The sequence below is a fragment of the Oncorhynchus keta genome, chromosome 3, assembly GCF_023373465.1.
Source record: "Oncorhynchus keta strain PuntledgeMale-10-30-2019 chromosome 3, Oket_V2, whole genome shotgun sequence".
NCBI lineage: Eukaryota > Metazoa > Chordata > Actinopteri > Salmoniformes > Salmonidae > Oncorhynchus > Oncorhynchus keta.
The window spans coordinates 11351805-11372669 of NC_068423.1; the positions used below are offsets into that span (position 1 = coordinate 11351805).

At 43.2% G+C, this 20865-nt stretch overlaps 1 protein-coding gene across 1 annotated transcript in view; it reads right to left on the reverse strand.

Moving 5' to 3' along the window:
- The window catches only part of dnah3 (dynein axonemal heavy chain 3), a 50659-nt gene that overhangs the window by 19151 nt on the left and 10643 nt on the right, over nucleotides 1-20865 (reverse strand). The window contains exons 13-43 of the mRNA XM_035748658.2: nucleotides 19499-19677; nucleotides 19090-19274; nucleotides 18666-18789; nucleotides 18045-18198; nucleotides 17653-17797; nucleotides 17222-17433; nucleotides 16806-16897; nucleotides 16175-16289; nucleotides 12177-12293; nucleotides 11738-11917; nucleotides 11499-11635; nucleotides 10889-11090; nucleotides 10710-10802; nucleotides 10481-10591; nucleotides 8776-8890; nucleotides 8454-8652; nucleotides 8158-8266; nucleotides 6990-7280; nucleotides 6735-6826; nucleotides 6404-6623; nucleotides 5009-5143; nucleotides 4753-4864; nucleotides 4334-4575; nucleotides 3508-3608; nucleotides 3063-3168; nucleotides 2700-2829; nucleotides 2271-2507; nucleotides 1686-1789; nucleotides 1199-1493; nucleotides 477-656; nucleotides 98-221 (exon numbers count right to left, since the gene is read on the reverse strand). Of these exons, the coding sequence (XP_035604551.1) occupies nucleotides 98-221; nucleotides 477-656; nucleotides 1199-1493; nucleotides 1686-1789; nucleotides 2271-2507; nucleotides 2700-2829; nucleotides 3063-3168; nucleotides 3508-3608; nucleotides 4334-4575; nucleotides 4753-4864; nucleotides 5009-5143; nucleotides 6404-6623; nucleotides 6735-6826; nucleotides 6990-7280; nucleotides 8158-8266; nucleotides 8454-8652; nucleotides 8776-8890; nucleotides 10481-10591; nucleotides 10710-10802; nucleotides 10889-11090; nucleotides 11499-11635; nucleotides 11738-11917; nucleotides 12177-12293; nucleotides 16175-16289; nucleotides 16806-16897; nucleotides 17222-17433; nucleotides 17653-17797; nucleotides 18045-18198; nucleotides 18666-18789; nucleotides 19090-19274; nucleotides 19499-19677 (4838 nt within the window). The remainder of the gene's footprint in view (nucleotides 1-97; nucleotides 222-476; nucleotides 657-1198; nucleotides 1494-1685; nucleotides 1790-2270; nucleotides 2508-2699; nucleotides 2830-3062; nucleotides 3169-3507; nucleotides 3609-4333; nucleotides 4576-4752; nucleotides 4865-5008; nucleotides 5144-6403; nucleotides 6624-6734; nucleotides 6827-6989; nucleotides 7281-8157; nucleotides 8267-8453; nucleotides 8653-8775; nucleotides 8891-10480; nucleotides 10592-10709; nucleotides 10803-10888; nucleotides 11091-11498; nucleotides 11636-11737; nucleotides 11918-12176; nucleotides 12294-16174; nucleotides 16290-16805; nucleotides 16898-17221; nucleotides 17434-17652; nucleotides 17798-18044; nucleotides 18199-18665; nucleotides 18790-19089; nucleotides 19275-19498; nucleotides 19678-20865) is intronic.

Genomic DNA, 20865 nt, shown 5'->3' on the forward strand with positions numbered 1-20865 from the left:
GAGTAATTCATTTGATTTAATCCATTTTAGAATAAGACTGTAACGTAACAACATGTAGAAACAGTAAAGCGGTCTGAATACCTTTAAGACATCTCACCTATAGAAAGCAGCATCAAATCCCTTGCCAAAATGCCAGTCGGTAATGGAGGTGAATATCTTGCTCAGCGTCTCATGGTCAAAGGAGTCGATAGAAACAATATTCAAATGACGAGTGAAGCGGCCTATGATTTAAAAGAGAAACTAACTGGTAAACGTTTGCAACAAATTCATATGCACATTGAGAAAACCTACCTACTTGAAAGGCAAAACAATTTATGCATACCAAATCACTGAAGCAAAGGGTCTTGTTCAGTACGATCAAAATCTGAGATTTTTTTTTTAAATAGAGAGCTAATACCACAACTTTTTCAATAAGAAACGCAAATTGATGTGCCTTACTGAACACCACCCAGTACTGAAGGGCAAAGAAAGAGTACCTGTAATGTCATTCCTCCCCCCACCAGGGGGTCCCATAGCGGATACAAACAGAATGTCCACAATGTCAATCCTGGAGGTGTCCTTCTTGTCGTACCAGTGGTAGTGGTCGATCCACTGCCTCAGCAGCTCGATGGGTGGCTGGGCACCATAGATCTCCTTGGCAGGCATGTTGAGGTCATCTGATAGATCAAAGGTCACTCGGGTGAATCTCAATTGTATTTCCTTGATTACTCACATCCTCTCTCCTCACCCACTTTTTAAAATGTATTGGAGAAGAAAATTCAAGGTTCCTCCCCTCTGACCTTCTTCAACAATGCGTTTTGAGCAGGGGAGAACGACTGCCCCCTCTCACTAAAGCCACAAAGTTCAAAGCTGACCGTGGTACTGCAGGCATTGTTTGCAGAAAACAGGATCCCCCATTATAGTGAATGGGAAAATGACAATCTTTGCGGATAATCTTTGTGTAAATAAATGAACGATTCTAAGACAATCATGGTACCAACAATTGCTTCTATTACACCAGATGTATGTCCTTGAACCACACAGAATAAGTTCTAAGGATAATTTAGTTGCTAATTGCAGCCTGCAGTACCTTGGTCGGCACTCGACTTGAAATACTCAATGAGAGGGCGCAGCACTAAGCTAGCCTGCAATGTCACTTCCTGGAGTAGCTCAAACTGCACATTTTATCTATCCACTGAGTGCCCTAGTCATTCCTTACCCACGTAGACGACACACTTCTTTCCCATGGGTGGCCCGAACACGCCCTTCCTCCGGCGGTCCAGCTTGCCCATGATGATGTCCTGGGTCTGGTTGGCTGAGGTGCGTGCCGAGAAGTTGATGCAGTTGGGTGTGTAGCGCTCCTTAGGAAGCTTGAGCAGAAAGCTGTTGTTGATGACTGACTTGCCCGTGCCAGTGGGCCCCACGAACAGCATGGGTACCTCGTGGGCCAGGTAGGTCTGCAGGAAGAACAGTTGACGGGCTGTCTCCATGGTGGGGATGATCAGGTCTGACACCTAATAGCGGGAATAGAGAGAGAGAGAAGGGGAATTTTAGTTCAAGAGCATGACAACCTGGTTACTCCCATTTGAACCCCTCCAATCACTAGTAAACTGACAAGGAGAAGAGAGATTTTACAGAACATGGCCACCCAGTTATAGCTCCATTTGACCCCGTCAAGCAGTCACCCTCTAAGGTAAACAACTGACATTGGCTCCAGCGGCAATAGTGGACTCCTCCTTGGTGATGGAATCAGTCCATGTATTCCACTGCCCTGTGCCCTGCTTGTGGAAGTAGTAGTCATAGATGGTGCCTACAGAGGAGGGGAAAAAATGAAAAATATGACTAATTGTACCTTTGATTCTTTCACTTGCTCAATACAATAATTAATCAAACGTTATTATATAGCACATTTCTTACAACAAATGCATTTCAAGGTGCTTAACAAATAAAATAATACAACGTGAAGAAGATAAAACAAAAACGTTTCTGTGCAAATGTAAAACCAAGATAGACATTGATAAAATGAAGAGATAAATTGAAATAGTAAAACAATAGTAAGATAACCGTGGATATGAGAGACTAACGCAGCAATAAATAAAAGGCGATAAAATAAGATACTTAGAAAGGGATTAATTAAATCAAGTAGATCATATGCCTAAGAGAACTAAAAGCCTAAAAGCACCCTGGGTAAAAGCACGGCTAAAAAGTTATGTCTTAAGCAGCAACGCTTTGGGACTGTTGTCAGGTATGGTTGTCAGTCACAGCACAACTCATTGATAGGGTCATGTCACCTCTCTCAGGGAAAACGTTGTTCTTGGTCAGTTTGACACTTTTGGGCCGGGGGTGGTTGTCATCCATGCCCATGATCAGGTTCCTGTAGAAGGCGTCAAACTTATTGCGGCTGTCCCCGTTGATGGTCCCGCCCACGCTCCACACCACAGCGAATAGGAACAGGCCCTGCAGCCACATGGTCACCTGCTGACTGGACATGGGCTCCGTGCCATCGGCCCCCGATGATGCAATGTCGTCTGGTGAAGCAGTACATGCGCAGCAACACACACAAAGGAAGACAGTCACACGCATACATACAATACATGCATTCAAGGTCATCAATCAATAAGAAAGGTCTTGTAAACCGTCTCCAGACAGATATAACACAGTTTATGTTTGGACTTCATAGTTTGGACATTGTATCCTGAAACAGCTGTGTGTTGGCTGACCTAGGAGACAGGTGTAGAGCCTCATCAGGCTGTAAGCCAGGTGGATGGGGGATGTCGACACCAGGAAACGACACTCTCTGGAGATGAAGTCCAGACAGGGCTGGACCAGCCAGTTGAACATGTCTACAATCTGCAGAAAGACACGAGATGTGGTGTGTCACACATAATACAATGGAAAGGGGATACCTTGTCAATTGCACAACTGAATGCATTCAACCGAAATGTGTCTTATAACCCAGTGGACAAAGCGTGGTACAAATCATTGACTATGCTGTATGGGGATAATTATATAGGAATATTCAAATGGACCTTCCTTAAGTAAAATAAAAAAGAAAAGTGTTTTTTTTATGTGTCTGTTCTCACCAGGTCTCTATGTTCAGTGCTCAGGCTCTCGGGCAAGGTGTCCATGTAGGAGTCTCTGAGAGGGGCCCAGCCTAACTGGTGAGGCTCCATGTAGATCATACCACATCTGAAGATACAAGAACAGTCAGCTAGACATGTATAATTCATTAAGGGGCTAATCCTAACTTCCACCTAAGTCAAATGTTCACTTAGTCATCCATTAATGTCAATGGAAAGCAAAGTGAGCATTCAAGTTAAGTGGAAGTTAAGATCCACCCCTAAAAGCAGAAGAATAATTTCTTCATCAAAGTATCAACAACCAGCAACCAATTTGCTATACTGCCACTGGTTGACTCAACACCCAACCAGAACGGTTTGCTCCTTTCTTCCAGTCACAAAATACAGTAAGCCACAACATATAGAATTTGAGGACACTACTTCTCAAAAAAAACACACCCCCACACACCTGCTGACCGTAGCTGGGGAGGCCTGCTCCAGGTCGGCCGTCTCAAAGATCAGACTCATCTTAGCGCTCATCTGGATGATCTCACCACTCATCAGACACAGCTACAGAGAACAAAGTACAAAACCTACCTTAGTGTTTGGCACTAGACAAACAGGGCACTAGTTATTTAATCAATGGACAATGTACTACTGTCCAAAGAGGGCAAAAGGTGACTTGTAGTCACTGGAAGAAGTAAAAAAGAAAACTCAATTTACTCAAAGCAGACAGGTCTAATGCTTAGTTACTTGTTATATGCGTGTACACCTCTATAACTTCATATTATAAAGCTTATATGTTATGTCTCTCTATAACCAGATTTCCATCCATCCAACGTTTTTATGAGAGTAAAATACATATATAAAATATATAGAAACAGCGACTTTGTCAGTAAACTTTCCAAATGTCGACAAAACAAAATACGCTAGACAAGGTGGGATCTTTTTGTGTCGGTAAAATTAGTAATGCGAGAAATGGCGGTGAAACTTGGGGTCACACTATGACTCGGGAAAGCATACCGTTTATTAGGCTACAGATGAAATAAGTTAGGAGGATGAACTTCACATGGTGGTGAAAGTGCACAGCGATGAGCTTGATGCTCCTTTCCAATAAATATTGAGGGTCTTATTCGGGTGACATTATGATCAATGCTTGGCCTTTTATCCCCAATAAGTCAATTTGATGGAAAAACATCTCTGGTGGGAAAATCTTTTTTGTAGATTTTAGAATATTTGCATGAAAATCTGTTGCCAATTGAATGGAAACCTAGTTAATGAATCTAACTCCTTACCTTCTTGTTGTCGTCCAGCACGGTGTTCATGTTCTCGATCCACACCGCGTCGATGGGCCCGTCGAAGAGGATCCACTGGCGGTCGTCCGAGGTGGAGACGGCCTGCTCCCTGAAGGAGACGGCCAGCACCCCGTCTGACCACTCGTGGCTGACCGGGTCGAAGCAACCATACAGCTGGCCCATGGTGATGGCCTTGGGGTTGATGATCCGGTAGTCGACCGCAAACTCCTCCATCAGACCAGCTGGGGGTAAAGAAGATGTCAGAGGAAGGAAACATGTTGACCATAAAAATAGAATATAAAGTGTGTATCAGATTTTGTAGTTGGTGCAATTTATTTGTAGTTGCCAAAACTGACGCTGCTTATGGCTTGATAATGTGGACTTTCGATGTCATGAAGTTGCTGTCTGGTAGGACTGACCTTCAAACAGATCACCCAGGGCCCCAGCCAGGACTTTATAGGCAGAAGTCTTCCCACCCAGAGGGTCTCCCACGATCATGAAACCGTGACGCACCAGCATCATATCATACACCTATCAACGCGAAAGAACCAACGGGAGGAATTCTTACAGCACTGACCCTGATTCAACCACAATGTCTTTGAATAATAGGTGAGGTTGAGGCATCAGTGTCACTGAGAAGGATAGAGAAATGCTGCCATTTTGTTTTTGGATTACCTGGATGATTTTGCCGATGAACCAGGGCACGGGCTGGAGCTGGAGCTTGGTGATGTTGTCATTCAGGGCCTGCATGAGAAGATCGTAGTCTGGTTTGGGAAGGACCACCCCAGGGAAGAGATCCGATATGATACCCTATGGATACAATTCAAGCATACAGTCATGTGTGAAAGACTGAGAGATACGACAGTTTAAATGTGCACTAACAGGTGGAAAAGCTCAGAAAGCTTTGACAGAATTTGCTTCTCTGGAGAAACATAAAATTACTCAGTTTGTAATGATGACATTGGTGCATAGGTGCATAGTGCTACCTAGTGTTGATTTTTCAGTGTAACATTTCTACTGTTAATTCCGGAGTGAAATTAGCACTGTAAATGTTAAATTAACACTTATTGGAGTAAATGAACCCCAGTGTTGGTTTTAATAACAAGAGTTAAACTAAAACCACACCCACCATTATCAGATTTCCCAGCATACTCTTATTGCAGGTGTATTTTTAGAGTCAGTTAAGAACAAATTCTTATTTACAATGACAGCCTAGGAACAGTGGGTAAACTGCCTTGTTCAGGGGCAGAACCACAGATTTTTAGCTTGTCAGCTCGAGGATTCGATCTAGCAACCTTTTGGCTACTAGCCCAACGCTCTAACCACTAGGCTACCTGCCGTATGCTACTCAAATATAAATAACATACATTTTTCTATACTAATCCAATCTGTTACTTGGACTTGTTGCACCAGTTACTGAAATGGTATTTCCAGTTAAGATGCTTTAGGTAATCTCATATCTTATTCTTCCCAAATCTGGCAGTCATTCTAAATGCTTGGTTGTAGGTGAATACAAATATTTGAGATCCCCACTCTGGCTGGATTCTAATAGGAATTACACATCACATTGCTAGCCAGCATAATGTGACTTGATGTGGCCCGTAAACAACGAGTTTGAGGCAACTGTATTAAGGTAAAACTAGGCCCTCAAAATAAGGCCTTATGAAATATGTATTGTAATACTTACATTTTAATGGTAACATATTTGCTTAGGATCTCATCTGGTAAAGGCCACAGGACTGAACATGAATGAATGTAACCACCATTTCTCTCTCACTAACAAATACAGTCATGGGTGGTAACTCATCACTCGAAAGGCACACTAGGAAATGCAAAGTGGTCATTTAACACTGAAAAGTGTGGACCCGTATGGACACTGGAACTGTGTTTAAATTGAACTCTTAGTGTTGATTTAACACTGGAGAATTTGCTGTGTGACAATGACGACATTGGTTACCTAGATAGAGAACTCATGTAAAAAAAAAAACAGCCTGATAAGATATACAAAATCAGGTGTTTACCAAATCAGTGTGACAAAGCTGAATAATGCCGAAACATAAGCAACATTACTTGAAACAGAGGCACATCCTGGGCCAGAAACTTGGCCATGTTGACGTCCATCAGTGCTCTGAGCAGCAGAACACTCTCGTTCTCCTTCGGGTACTTCAGTTTTAGGTTCCCCGCGGCAGTCAGGACTGATTTCACGGCGCGCATACCATAGTCGTAGTGATGCTGCGAGGACAGCTGCTCTGAACACAGGCGGTAGGTTGCCACAATCTTCCCGGCAAGACTGATAGGAACAACAAGAAAGTTTTTTTTTTTTAGTCAACGTGAGAAGTTAGAGAACTATGTATTACAAGACAACCACAATAGATGAGTTATGTATCGGTATGATTCATACCTGCGAGACTCGATAAAGCCCACAGAGTAAAGTGAGATCTCACCAATGAGACCATAGTCAGGCACCATCATAGCCACCGTACGGAAAAGAACCTGCAAGAGAAGATTGACAGCGCCACACTCCCAATCTCATTGTTTTTCTTGCAATAAACCTAATGCAAAACTAGTTGAACTATACAATGTAAATTGTGAACTATCCCTTTTAAGTTTCAAATAACGACTGTTGATCCCATAGTCAGTGGTAGGTGTACTGTACCTTGAGGTTGTCTGGGAGCTCGGCCCTGCCTGCATAGCCAGGGTTCATGGTGATGAAGACGGAGCAGGTGGGATTGAGGGACAACTCGGTCCCCTCAAACATGAAGGTCTTCAGATCCCTGGCGATGGCCTGTTGGATACTCAGCACCTGCTGGGCCACCACAGACAGCACCTCCACTTCGATTCGGTTGAACTCGTCGAAGCAGGCCCAAGCCCCGGATTGTGCCAGTCCTTTGAAAAACTTACTCATGGCCTTGTAGTCCAGGCCGTCAGAGCAGTTGAACACCACACACTGAGAGAAGCAAAGAACAAGACATAACAAATCAAATTGTAGTGAATGAATGCAATTAAATATGATACCTGAAGACTGAACAAACTTTGGGTGAAAAGTTAAGACAGTAATGCATTAGTAGGGTTCTCGAGTGGCGCAGTGGTCTAAGGCACTGCATCTCAGGTATGAATCCAGGCTGTATCACAAGCCGGCCGTGGTTGGGTGGCGCACAATTGGCCCAGCATCATCCAGGTTTGGCCGGTGTATATAAGAATGTTCTTAGCATATTAGAGACTCAACAAAGCTCCACCAACTCAAGGTCATGGAGAGAGTTCTGTTGGAAGAATGTTATATGTTTCTTCATAACACCTAAACTGAAATCAAAACAGACTGGCTCCCTACACCCTTGATGGAGAGAATGCGGTCTATTGAGGTTGGATCACTCATATCTTTTGGACTTGCCCCGCAATCGAAACTTACTGGGGAGAAATAAGATCTAACATTGGAAAAATAATGGGATTTGACATAAAACAAACATTCATTTCTTTGTACTTGGGTGAAATACCTGATAACTTACACAATAGAGAGAAGGTCCTACTGGCAGCCAGTAAAAAGGCTATCACTAGGAAATGGCTACAAAAAAGACCCTCCCACAGTGACACAATGGATAGACATTGTAGAAGAAATACACCACATGGAGCGTATGACCTTTGCTTTAAAAACACAAGAGGGGAGAGGTCAGGAATACTGGGGAAAAAGTCATCTTTTTTGTTGTTCTTTTTTAAAAACATCACTTTCTTTGTGTTCCTATAATAAAAACAAAGTATATAAAAAAATGATGTTCTGAACTGACTTGCCTAGTTGAATAAAGGTTAAAAAATACAAAATGATCATGTACCTGCTTAGCCAGAGCTTTGGCCAGATCCTTGGTGGTCTCAGTCTTGCCTGTCCCTGCAGGGCCCTCGGGGGCTCCTCCCAGGTTCAGCTTCAGGGCACCCATCAGTGTCCTATGGGAACATGTAACATGCAACCTCCAATATGACATGACTGTTCTCTTTTAGTAACTTTCAGTATCCTTATGGAATAAAGTTATGTCTAGCAACTGTACCCATGTATGTATCCTTGCATTATAACCATGGTCATTACTATGTTAGTGGTAAGTCAACCAAGTCGAGGTTACAGTTGATGACTGACCTATAGCAGCGGTCAGTGAGTGGGGTGATGACCAGACGGCCGGAGTTGCCCAGGTACTCGTAGCCGTACTTGACAGTGGTGGTGATCATACGCAGGCGCACGTCTCCGTCCTCCCAGAAGTACCTCAGCTGACTGATCCAGGAGAAGTCATTCAGGGAGGAGATGCGGTCCTCAGCCAGTTTAGCTACCACGTCCCGAGCTGGGAGAGAGAGGAGAGAGTGTGTGAGTGAGAAGAAGTGTGTGTGTGTGAGAGATCTGGCACCGACTTCCTCTGAGGTGAACTCAGAAGAAGAACTAATATTAAGGAAAAAGTGGGAAATACCGTGGACATCAATGACTGTGAGAGCTCCTAAGGTCATTCTGGCCCCTCCATTCAGCTTCCCACGCACCAGCTCCACAATGTCAGCTATTTGGGCATTGCTCTTATCCACATAGGCCTTAGAATGTATCAACATATACAGTACCAGTGAATAGTTTGGACACACCTACTCATTCAAGGGTTATTCTTAATTTTTTTACTATTTTCTACGTTGTAGAATAATAGTGAAGACATCACAACTATGAAATAACACATATGGAATCATGTAGTAACCAAAAAAGTGTTAAACAAATCAAAATATATTTTATATTTGAGATTCTGCCTTGATGACAGCTTTGCACACTCTTGGCAGTCTTTGGTCTGATGAGTCCAAATGTTCGATGTTTGGTTCCAACAGCTGTGTCTTTGTGAGATGCAGAGTAGGTGAACGGATGATCTCCGCATGTGTGGTTCCCACCATGAAGCATGGAGGAGGTGTGATGGTGCTTTGCTGGTGACATTGTCAGTGATTTATTTACATTTCAAGGTACACTTAACCAGCATGGCTACCACAGCATTCTGCAACGATATGCCATCCCATCTGGTTTGCGCTTAGTGGGACTTTAATTTGTTTTTCAACAGGACAATGACCAAGTGCTGCATCAGATGACCTGTCCTCCACAATCCCCCGAACTCAACCCAATTGAGATGTTTTGGGATGAGTTGGACAGCAGAGTGAAGGAAAAGCAGCCAAAAAGTGCTCAGCATTTGTGGGAACTCCTTCAAGACCGTTGGAAAAGCATTCCACATGAAAATGGTTGAGAAAATACCAAGAGTGTGCAAAGCTGTTAATTAATTAGAGGGAAGTTGAAAGACAAGGGCATTTGATCAGCAACAAGTAGGTGGGGCTACATTAGGTGAATAATACCACTGAATTTCTAAACACAGAGGCGCAACATCGCAAGACTTCCAGGAACATTTACATTTTTTACATTTAAGTCATTTAGCAGACGCTCTTATCCAGAGCGACTTACAAATTGGTGCATTCACCTTATGACATCCAGTGGAACGCTTGCGAAGCAGGCCAAGCAGGTGTTTGTGGTTAGAGAAGTCAATGAGAGAAGTGAAACATTCTTGCTTGGGCTCAGTGGTCTAAGGCACCGCATCACAGTGCTTGAGGTGTCACTACAGACACCCTGGTTCGATTCCAGGCTGTATCACAACCGGCCATGATTGGGAGTCCCATATGGTGGCACACAATTGGCCCAGCGTCGTCCGGGTTTGGCCGGTGTAGGCCATCATTGTAAATAAGAATTTGTTCTTAACTGACTTGCCGTGTTAAATAAAGGTTCAATCTAATTTTAAAAAGTAAAAAATGTACTTAATTTTCTCAAAATCTAAAGGCACAACCTAGATTGGAGCCAATGTCTTAAGCAGTTGAACATGTTATTACTCCAACCTCATGAAAGTCACAAACTGACACATTTTTCATTTTTGTCAAAAAAAAACTTTACATCGAAGGTGTGCCTTTGATTTGACGGCCTGCACATGCGCAGTTCGACGCAAGACGACTGTTAGACCCGATGACGTGTTTCTGTGCATGAGCTAAGCTAGCAAACGTCGCCTTGACTTGCCTACAAGAGTGATCAGGGGTTTCCATAGGAGATGCAGTTTCTGCCTATCTTCATACTGTACTGTCTTTGGTAATGCTATGTATTAAGTGACTCACGTGCAGGGTATTGGTCTCGATGGCCTCAGAGACCTCACTGGTCCAGAAAATGGACGAGGCACAAATAACAACCTGACCAGGCCACTGCAACACCCACTTTTTCCTGGGGAACTGCAAAATAATCATGTGTAAAAAAATAAAAAATAATACATTTGAAGTGTAATTGTCAATAAACATTTCAATTTCAATTTTTTTTATTTTCTAAATTGTATTTATGTCTTTACTGTACCTCGACATACTGGTCCACTCCTTTGTGGATGACATCTCTAACGCTGGTCATCATCATGCTTTCCACCTGCTGTAGCCACTTCTCCACCATGCCCTGCATGGGATCACACCACACAGTCACATCAGCGTGTGTGTGTGTGTGTGCCTGAATGCGTGTGTGTGTGTGTCCTACAATAGTACCTTAGCTTTGGCGGGGTAGAGCTTGGTGCTAAACGGCACTAACTCCTTCTCAGAGCTGATCATGCCAGTGATCTCCATGTCCTCTGTGAACTCCAACTTGGCAATGCCCTCGAAGCACTTCTTCAGGTGGGGCTGGACACGCCTCGGGTCCTTTGTCTCTGACAGGATCTCCAGCAACTCATCGTTGGATAGGAAGAAGAATCTGTGGATTAGATTCAGTCAGAGGTGAGTCAGAGATGGCAGCCTATTCCCTATGTATTGCACTATAAAGGGATTAAGGTGCTCTGTCAGACACATCCTCCGACTCATTGCATTTTGATTGGAGCATAAGCCATTCACTGTGATTGAATTGAATTGAGATGTACCAGTTAAATACTAAATCAGTTGACAGTTCTGACAGTTCTCCAAGGGCCTGACTCTTCAAGGGCTAAATGGGCTACACAATCTTAACTCACAAGTCTCCCATAGACATGAAAACACACAAGATTGACGTAAATGCTAAAATACACACATTTCATGTGAGCATTAACATACAGTGGTACTTATACTGTCAAAGTATGTCAAAGTGACAGGCAATTTCAAAGAGAATGTTAATAGTTGTTAGAGTTACCTGGGGAAGAATAGTCTCTTTTTCTCCAGGTAGGTGTTGAGGCCTCTCTGGATGTCCTCCAGAAATACATTGGCCTCCTCGAGACGGCCAAGCATGTTGGCCTGGTCTGTAGCCACCAGTACGCGTGTGTCCTTCATCTGAACACACACATACAGGGTATTGGTCAAGATAAGGAAATCCCCACACACATATAGGCACACACACACACAGTCATTTCGGGGGGGGTGTGTGTGTCTCACCGCCTCAGCGATGATATCTTTCCAGTATCGGTCCACGATGGCAAACTTGCGTCCCTCCTCAGGCATCTGGGCGATGATGTCCTCAGAGCTGAAGATGGGCTCCAGGTAGAGCCAGGTAGCTTGACACTTCAACATGGAGTCCAAGATGTCCTGCATCATCAGCAACTTCTCCTCCCATTGCTGAGAACGGGGGGAGAAGGGAAAATAGAGATTTGAGATTGAAGTGAAAAGGATAAAGAAAGTGAGAGGTAAGAGAAAGAAGAAAGAGAGAGTGAGAAAAACAGAAAGATTTAACAACCCTTAGAATGAATGTACAATACGAACGTACATTACAGGAGAACATTGGCTAGTATCAATTTCATGGCCATGAATGATCTCAACTGGGATGTCACCCAATCCAGTATACCAGAGATGACAGGTGGCAGTGTGATGATCCTACCTTACAGTCAGCCTCTATGGGCTTGATGAAGGGTGACCCTCGCATGGTCTGGGTCTTGATGACGTGGTCGTCTAGGAGCACTTGGATGTCGTCCACTGCAGATACAATACTCGTACCCTACACTCGCACACACACACACACACACACACACATGCGGAATAAGAGATGGCTTCTTTCCACACCCAACATCACACAGCACACATCAAACTGAACCAGTCTGGCCTATTAAAGGCCCAGTGCTGTAAAAAACATGATTTTTCTGTGTTTTATATACAGTATCAGTCAAATGTCTGGACACAGCTACTCATTCAAGGGTTTTTCTTAATTTGTACTATTTTCTATACTGTAGAATAATAGTGAAGACATCAAAACTATGAAATAACATATATGGAATCATGTAGTAACCAAAAAAAGTGTTCAATATTTGAGATTCTTCAAAGTAGCCAGCCTTTGCCTTGATGAAAGGTTTGCACACTCTTGGTATTCTCTCAAACACCTTGTCATGACTTTTCCTTCTGAGTGAGGATCACAGAGAGCCCCCCCACCCCCTCTCCCACCAGAGAGGAAGGGGGGGGGCGGTTTTATGATTTTAACAACCTATCGTAAACTTTCTCTCTCTTGCCTTTGCAGTATTGAGAATGGAATGTCTGAGTGTTAGAATAGAGACTTTGCAGTACTTTAACATCAAAAGATTGGATATTGAAACAATATTTCTAACATAAACCATGTAGGGAATGGTTGGTGGGGATTGAAACAATAATCATGTCATATAATTTAGCATTTTGTGATGTCATTACGGATGGTATAGCAAGATAACTGTATCTTTAAGAGCTTTCACAATGTAGTTTTGCATCTAAATGTTGTAAAACTTATATGATTAAATATGAAACTAGTTGTGAAAAGATTAAATGTGATTTTGGCCTTCTCGATGAGAATTGGTTTTCATGTAATCTTTTGCCGAGTCAGTGACCACGCCCATGTGAGCACAGACATTGTGGCAACGTGATGGAACCGCCCTCCAAGGCGTAAAAGGACTGCTAACGAAATTTACAACAGACCAGTATATGTGCAGCGCGAGCTGAATACGTTGAAATGGTTGCAATTTAAATACAGACCAGCGTGACCGACAGCGTGAGTTGAATGTTACGAAATGGTTAAGACCCCCTGAAACTCGACGAGTGAAGAAGGCAAAGACTATACCAAACATTCTCAGTCTGCAGCTGGGTAATGTAATGTAGTCTAGAACTTTGACAAAAGACACGAGAAAGATCCCATCAAGCAACCATTGGAACGTCTGAAGGATCAATTCTAACAAACAAACTCTTCCAGAACAAAGCAGCCTACTACAACTTAACTTTGACACGGTAGAGGTGGTACAGAGAAGATAGCCCTATTTGGTAAAAGACCAAGTCCATTTTATGGCAAGAACAGCTCAAATAAGCAAAGAGAAAAAACAGTCCATCATTACTTTAAGACATGAAGGTCAGTCAATCCAGGAAAATTTGAAGAACTTTCAAAACTTTCTTCAAGCGCAGTCGCAAAAACTATCAAAAGCTATGATGAAACTGGCAAGGACCACCACAGGAAAGGAAGACCCATAGTTACCTCTGCTGCAGAGGATAACTTCATTAGAGTTACCAGCCTTAGAAATGGCAGCCCAAACAAATGCTTCACAGAGTTAAAGTAACAGACACTGTTAGTAACAGACAACTGTTCAGAGGAGACTGCGTGAATTAGGCCTTCATGGTCGAATTGCTGCAAAGAAACCACTTCCTTGGTGTCCACATCACCAACAAACTACTACTATATCATGGTCCAAACGCACCAAGACAATCGTGAAGAGGGCACAACAAAACCTATTCCCCCTCAAGAGACTGAAAATATTTGGTATGGGTCCTCAGATCCTCAAAAGGTTCTACAGCTGCACCATCGAGAGCATCCTGACTGGTTGCATCACTGTATGGCAACTGCCCGGCCTCCGACCGCAAGGCACTAAGCAGTGCGCACGGCCCAGTACATCACTGGGGCCAAGCTTCCTGCCATCCAGGACCTCTATACCAGGCAGTGTCAGAGGAAGGCCCAAAAGCTTGCCAAAGACTTCAGCCACCCTAGTCATAGACTGGTCTCTCTGCTACCGCATGACAAGCGGTACTAAGTCTAGGTCCAAAAGGCTTCTTAACAGCTTCTACCCCCAAGCCATAAGACTCCCGAACAGGTAATCAAATGGCTCCCCGGACTATTTGCATTGTCCCCCTCCCACCCCCATATTTACGCTGCTGCTACTCTCTGTTTATTATCCATGCATAGTCACTTTACCTCTACCTACATATTACCTCAATTAACAGGTGCCCCCGCACATTGACTCTGTACCGGTACCCCCGGAAATATAGCCTCGTTACTGTTATTTTATTGTGGCTCCTTAATTATTTGTTATTTTTCTATTTTTATTGATATATATTTTAAATTATATATATTTTTAAATTGAACCTTTATTTAACTAGGCAAGTCAGTTAAGAACAAATTCTTATTTACAATGATGGCCTACTCTGGCCAAACCCTAACCCGGACGACGCTGGGCCCTATAGGACTCCCAATCACTGCCGGTTATGATACAGCCTGGAATTGAACCAGGGTCTGTAGTGATGCCTCTAGCACTGTGATGCAGTGCCTTAGACGGCTGCACCACTTCAGTTTATTTTAGTAAGTAGTTTAACACTTTTTTTTCTTCTTAAAACTGCATTGCTGGTTAAGGGCTTGTAAGTAAGCATTTCACCTGTTGTATTCGGAGCGTGGGACAAATACAAATTGATTTGACTTGCTTGGGCCAAGAAACACGAGCATTAGTCTCTGTGAGACGCAGAGGTGAACGGATGATCTCTGCATGTGTGGCTCCCACCGTGAAGCATGGAGGAGGAGGCGTGATGGTGTGGGGGTGATTTGCTGGTGACACCATCAGTGATTTCTTTAGAATTCTGCATTCTGCAGCGATACGCCATCCCGTCTGGCTTGCCCTTAGTAGGAATATAATTTGTTTTTCAACAGGACAATGACCCAACACACATACAGTCTGTGTAAGGGCTATTTGACGAAGAAGGAGAGTGATAGAGTGCTGCATCAGATGACCTGGCCTCCACAATCACTCGGCCTCAACTCAATTGAGATGGTTTGGGATGAGTTGGATTGCAGAGTGAAGGAAAAGTAGCAAACACGTCCTCAGCATATATGAGAACTCCTTCAAGACTCTGAAGCTGGTTGAGAGAATGCCAAGAGTGTGCAAAGCTGTCATCAAGGCAAAGGGTTGGCTACTTTGAAGAATACATTTTGATTTGTTTAACACTTTTTTGGTTACTACATGATTCCATATGTGTTATTTCATTGTTTTGATGTCTTCACTATTATTCTACAATGTAAAAAAAAAAGTTAAAATAAAGAAAACCCCTTTTGACTGGTACTGTATATTACCACACTATGAGGTTGGAATAATACTGAACAATTGTGTAAATTATGATAATGGCCATTTAGTGTAAGAGCTGTTTGTTTTGGTGGGAATTTTGATGACATCACCAGGTGGTAAATTAGTTAATAGACCAATGTTCCAAACCTCTGCCTATAACAGCTCATTTTCAGTTTACCCCCCACACCAGTGCCAGACAGTCCTTGCTTGAGAAATTATTCTTGCTAAGAAGCTATGTGAAAACAATCACAATAATGTACTTAATTGTTACCCAGAAATAATTTGATATTGAGATAAAAATGGCTGCATTGGGCCTTTAAGAAAGTTGATCCTGTCTAGGGTGTAATAGTATCTAATATTGGCATACTTGGTTACTTTTTAATAATTTATAAGTCCAGATGACAAATTCTGTAATTAGTTAATACTGTGTGTGTGTGTGTGTGTGTGTGTGTGTGTGTGTGTGTGTGTGTGTGTGTGTGTGTGTGTGTGTGTGTGTGTGTGTGTGTGTGTGTGTGTGTGCATTTGCGTGCCTGCTGCTGCTTACCGTGTCTCTGTAGGCAGTGAAGGCAAAGCACAGCTCAGACCATTCAGTCTTCATTTTCTCCATGGCCTTCTCCAGAGAGTACTCCTTACTGGCAGACGCCCCTATCTCCTCAAGCCTGAGAGTTGAGGAAGGAAAAGTCAGAGACAGCTTCACATTGTACAGCAAATCACAACCTAACACATTTATGGAAAAGAGCAGAAACCCACTGAAAACGGTATTATCACTCGGGCTGGGCCAATACCAGTATCGCAATATTCTTTCCATAGCAAAAATGAAAACACGAAGCACACCATACTCTTTGGTCCTTTATAAACCTGCTCTATGTAAAATATTGTGTGCTATAGCTTGGAAAATATATTAAAGGTGACTCTGGATGACAACATAATGATGTTTGTTTCCAATATTAGGGCTGGTTTCCTAAAGAGGCAAAATCTTCTTTGTGTTTTGTTTCCTTGCCACGGTATTAACGAGTAAGGTGCTACTGGTAAAACACTATACCACATTGAATGTCATTATGGTAATAAACCACCAATACAGTCCCTGTTTCTCACCAACAATGATTCAGATTTCAGTTCCCTCCTATCTACCCAATGCTAAGGCAGAGCGTAGTGTAGGAATGATGGGTACTTACTTGTCGGAGAACTTGGACAGGCCCAGCTCCACCATGTTAAACAGTGAGGTGTCCACATCTGGCTTGACATCGAAGCCCACGATGGTGCTGATCTGAAAACAGGACACAGAGAAGCATCAATTATTCATCTCAGCTTCATGGATCACAGGTATGCCGGACTCACTGGCCATCTTATCTGAGGTTGAACTGTCTGGTACTGATAAGAGTTGTACTTTGGTACTGACTGTTAATGATAATAACATTTTTTTAAAGTAACAAAATATGACCCGTTTTCAGACTAACTTTTAGGACAAGCTGACAATGTTTTGTAATGTGTTATCATACATAAATCCTTAAAAACACATTATATTCTGTCTCCCGGTTCAGTGTTGGTGCTCTGCTTCAGAGCTCCAGAGAGGGAGGGTTAGGATACTGACTCTCTCCCAGTGACGGTTCTTGATGCCAGGATTACAGATGGTGGTGAGGATGGGCAGGTGCTGCTTGAATTTGTCAATCTTGATCTTGAAGCTGTCGGCCACGCGGCGCGGCCCTGACAGGTCGGAGAAGGACTTGGTCAGCTTGTACATGGTCCTCCACATAGTGACCAGCTCTTCTGAGATCTTCTCAGCATTCAGGTGGAGGAAGGGACCTGGGAAGTGAGGCGCAAGATGAGAAAGTACACAAACAAGTAAGCAAACAAACAATCATTCGGACCACAATGTGTAGAAACAAAATATATAGTTATTACGTCAGTTCTTTCTATTAAAAGTCATATGCGTGGAACCATTAAAGTTATAATACCAGTTGACATTTATCATAAAACATCTTGATAAATGTTTTACAACATGGCCTGTGTGTAGTTCTGTACCGTTCATCCAGATCTCTGATTTGTTCTGGAAGTTGAGGGCATTGGTCCACAGCTGGTCATAGGGCTGCTTGTTGCCCATCAGGGTCTGCAGCATGGGGAACTGGCTCTGCTCCTTCTCCAGCAGAGTCTCCTCTTTGTTGATGTCCTGGAGGTGAGAGGAGAAGGCGACAAACCAATACCACGTGAAAGTCATTCAGTAGCAAAAGCAGCAAGCACAGCAACAAAACCCACAAGGTGATCCGATGGCTGACAAATTCGTTTCGCATATCGCTCCTCATTACAAGCAGTTTCAGTGACGGCAGGTCCAAACTGAGTTAGTGAAGTGAAACAATTAATAAACAGGGAAAAAAACTATTCAGTTTGAACCATTTTACGATTCTCCTTTCACTCACGTCCAGTTCGGTGACGGCGGCGTCCAGACAGGAGGTGAGCTCGTTGAGCTTCTCCACGTTGTTTTTCATCTCCTCCAGGCTCATCAGCTCCTTCTTCTTGAAGGCCTCCACCTCCTTCCCCACACACTGCAACATCTGGTCAAACTCTGCTGTCCTGAGGAGGAGAGACAGGAGAGGAGACTCAGCATGAGACAAAAGACATCTGTGGTTTTGGTTTAGTGTGTATTTCATGAAGAGTATTAGGGCATTACGGTGAAGTTTGAAGAGTGTGAAGAGAAAGAGGGCAGGGAGAGAGAGGGTGAGAAAGGGTAAGAGAGAGAGAGAGAGAGAGAGAGAGAGAGAGAGAGAGAGACAGACAGACAGAGAGAGAGAGAGAGAGAGAGAGAGAGAGAGAGAGAGAGAGAGAGAGAGAGAGAGAGAGAGAGAGAGAGAGAGAGAGAAGACAGACAGAGACAGACAGAGAGAGAGAGAGAGAGAGAGAGAGAGAGAGAGAGGAAAAAGAGAATAGAAGAGAAGATGTCTCCATGCAATGTTTAGTATTGTAAAGTTGACATGATGCTTCGGGATGAGGATTAGCCTTAATAGGGTCAGGACTGTCAATGTGTACTGGTGTGTAGCTACCTCTTGAGGAGGTGGTCCTCGGCATGTTCTCTCCTGGTGGCCAGACGGCTCTTACTGATCTCAAACACAGCCAGGATCTGTTCTGGCCAGTGGAACACACTACTGTTCAACTTCACATCATCGTCTAGAGAGAGAGAGAGCACAGAGATATCATGGTAGGTATAGAACTAAACATGCAAAACCTCCAACACAATAAGCAGTAACACTTCAAAGGCGTTATCCATAAGATTTCAATTAAATTAACTTGAACACCTTCGCGATCCATAAGATTTCCCCATTTAAATCCCAATGCAGAAATGTGTTTCCTAGAACGACAGGTGTTCTACTCTACATGACCAAACAGCATATCTGCTCAGAGCATCTCAATTCTATCCCCAAATCCCCAACCGTAAACAACTATCGACAGAGGTCCTCCATTACGCACGAGGCAGGGTGGCGTAGTCCAAGAGGAAGCTGAGGCGGTTGGCGGCCTCGTTGATCTCATCTTTCAGCTTGTGGACAGTCACCTCGCTGGTGTGCTTTAGGTACTGGTTCAGGGCCACCAGCTCCTCCGTGTTGCCTGGGGCCCCTGTGATTGTTGCAGCGATCTCGTCATAGCGGTGACAGATGCTAGAAAAAGAAAATCGGATTTCCGATTATTTTCTTCCAACAGTATGGGAGATGTAGCTCTTTGTTATAAGTCAAACACTTCAAAGGTAGCAGTAACATTAGTACACAATAGTAGGAGCATTACATAATTGAGTGGATTTACCATCCAGTCATTTTTGTGTAAAGTGTGGTCTTATGGGTAGTGTAGTTCTATCTAAAACATAAGGAGTTCTTCCCTCTCTCACCTCTTGTTGAGCTCTCGGTTCTCGTCCACCTCGAAGACGATGAGCCTGTCCTTCAGCCTCTCAGCGCGGTCACACAGGTCCTTGTTCAGGCTCAGCACGTCCAGGCAAAACATGGACAGGGGCACCGTGATGTGCATTGAGGCAATCTCCTTCCACAACTGCTGCACACCCTCGATTTTCTGAGAAAGGGTGGGTAGAACTAAGTGTTCTCATCCGATCTCCAAGTTCGCCATTCGAATAATAGCCTCTATTTTCAGCTTGACAATGCAATTCATGTTAAATGGTTGAATATTTTTTTACGATATACAGTACAAGTCAAAAGTTTGGACACACCTACTCATTCCAGGGTTTTTCTTTATTTTTACTATTTTCTACATTGTAGAATAATAGTAATGACATGAAAACTATGAAATAACCCATACGGAATCATGTAGGAACCAAAAAAAGTGTTAAACAAATGAAAATATATTTTATATTTTACACTTCAAAGTAGCCACCCTTTGCCTTGATGACAGCTTTCCACACTTTTGGCATTCTCTCAAACAGCTTCATGAGGCAGTCACCTGGAATGTATGTCAATTAACAGGTGTGCCTTGTTAAAAGTTCATTTGTGGAATGTATTTTATTCTTCATGCATTTGAGCCAATCATTTGTGTTGTGACAAGGTAGGGGTGGTATACAGAAGATAGCCCTATTTGGTAAAAGATCAAGTCCACAATTATGGCAAGAACAGCTTAAATAAACAAAGAGAAACAACAGACCATCATTACTTTAAGACATGAAGGTCAGTCAATCTGGAAAATTTGAAGAACTTTGAAAGTTTCTTCAAGTGCAGTTGTAAAAAACCATCATGATGAAACTGGCTCTCATGAGGAATGATACAGGAAAGGAAGATCCAGAGTTAGCTCTGCTGCAGAGGATAAGTTCATTAGTCACCAGCCTCAGAAATTGCAGCCCAAATTGTGAGGATCAACACTGGAGACGAAAAGCAAGTACAGGGAGTAAACATTTAATAAACAACGTACATGAAACAGAACAGGAAAAGAGTCTGGACAGGGGAAAAATAACGACATCAAATGACAATAATGCTGACACAGGGACCCAACAGAGGAACAGAGAGATATAGACGGGGCAATCAACAAAGTGAAGGAATCCAGGTGAGTCCAATGAGCACTGCAGTGCGTAATGATGGTTTCACAGAGTTCAAGTAAGAGACATCTCAATATCAACTGTTCAGAGGAGACTGCGTGAATCAGGCCTTCATGTTTGAATTGCTGCAAAGAAACCACTACTAAAGGACACCGACAACAAAAGAAGAAGGTACTTGCTTGGGCCAAGAAATACGAGCAATGGACATTAGACTGGTG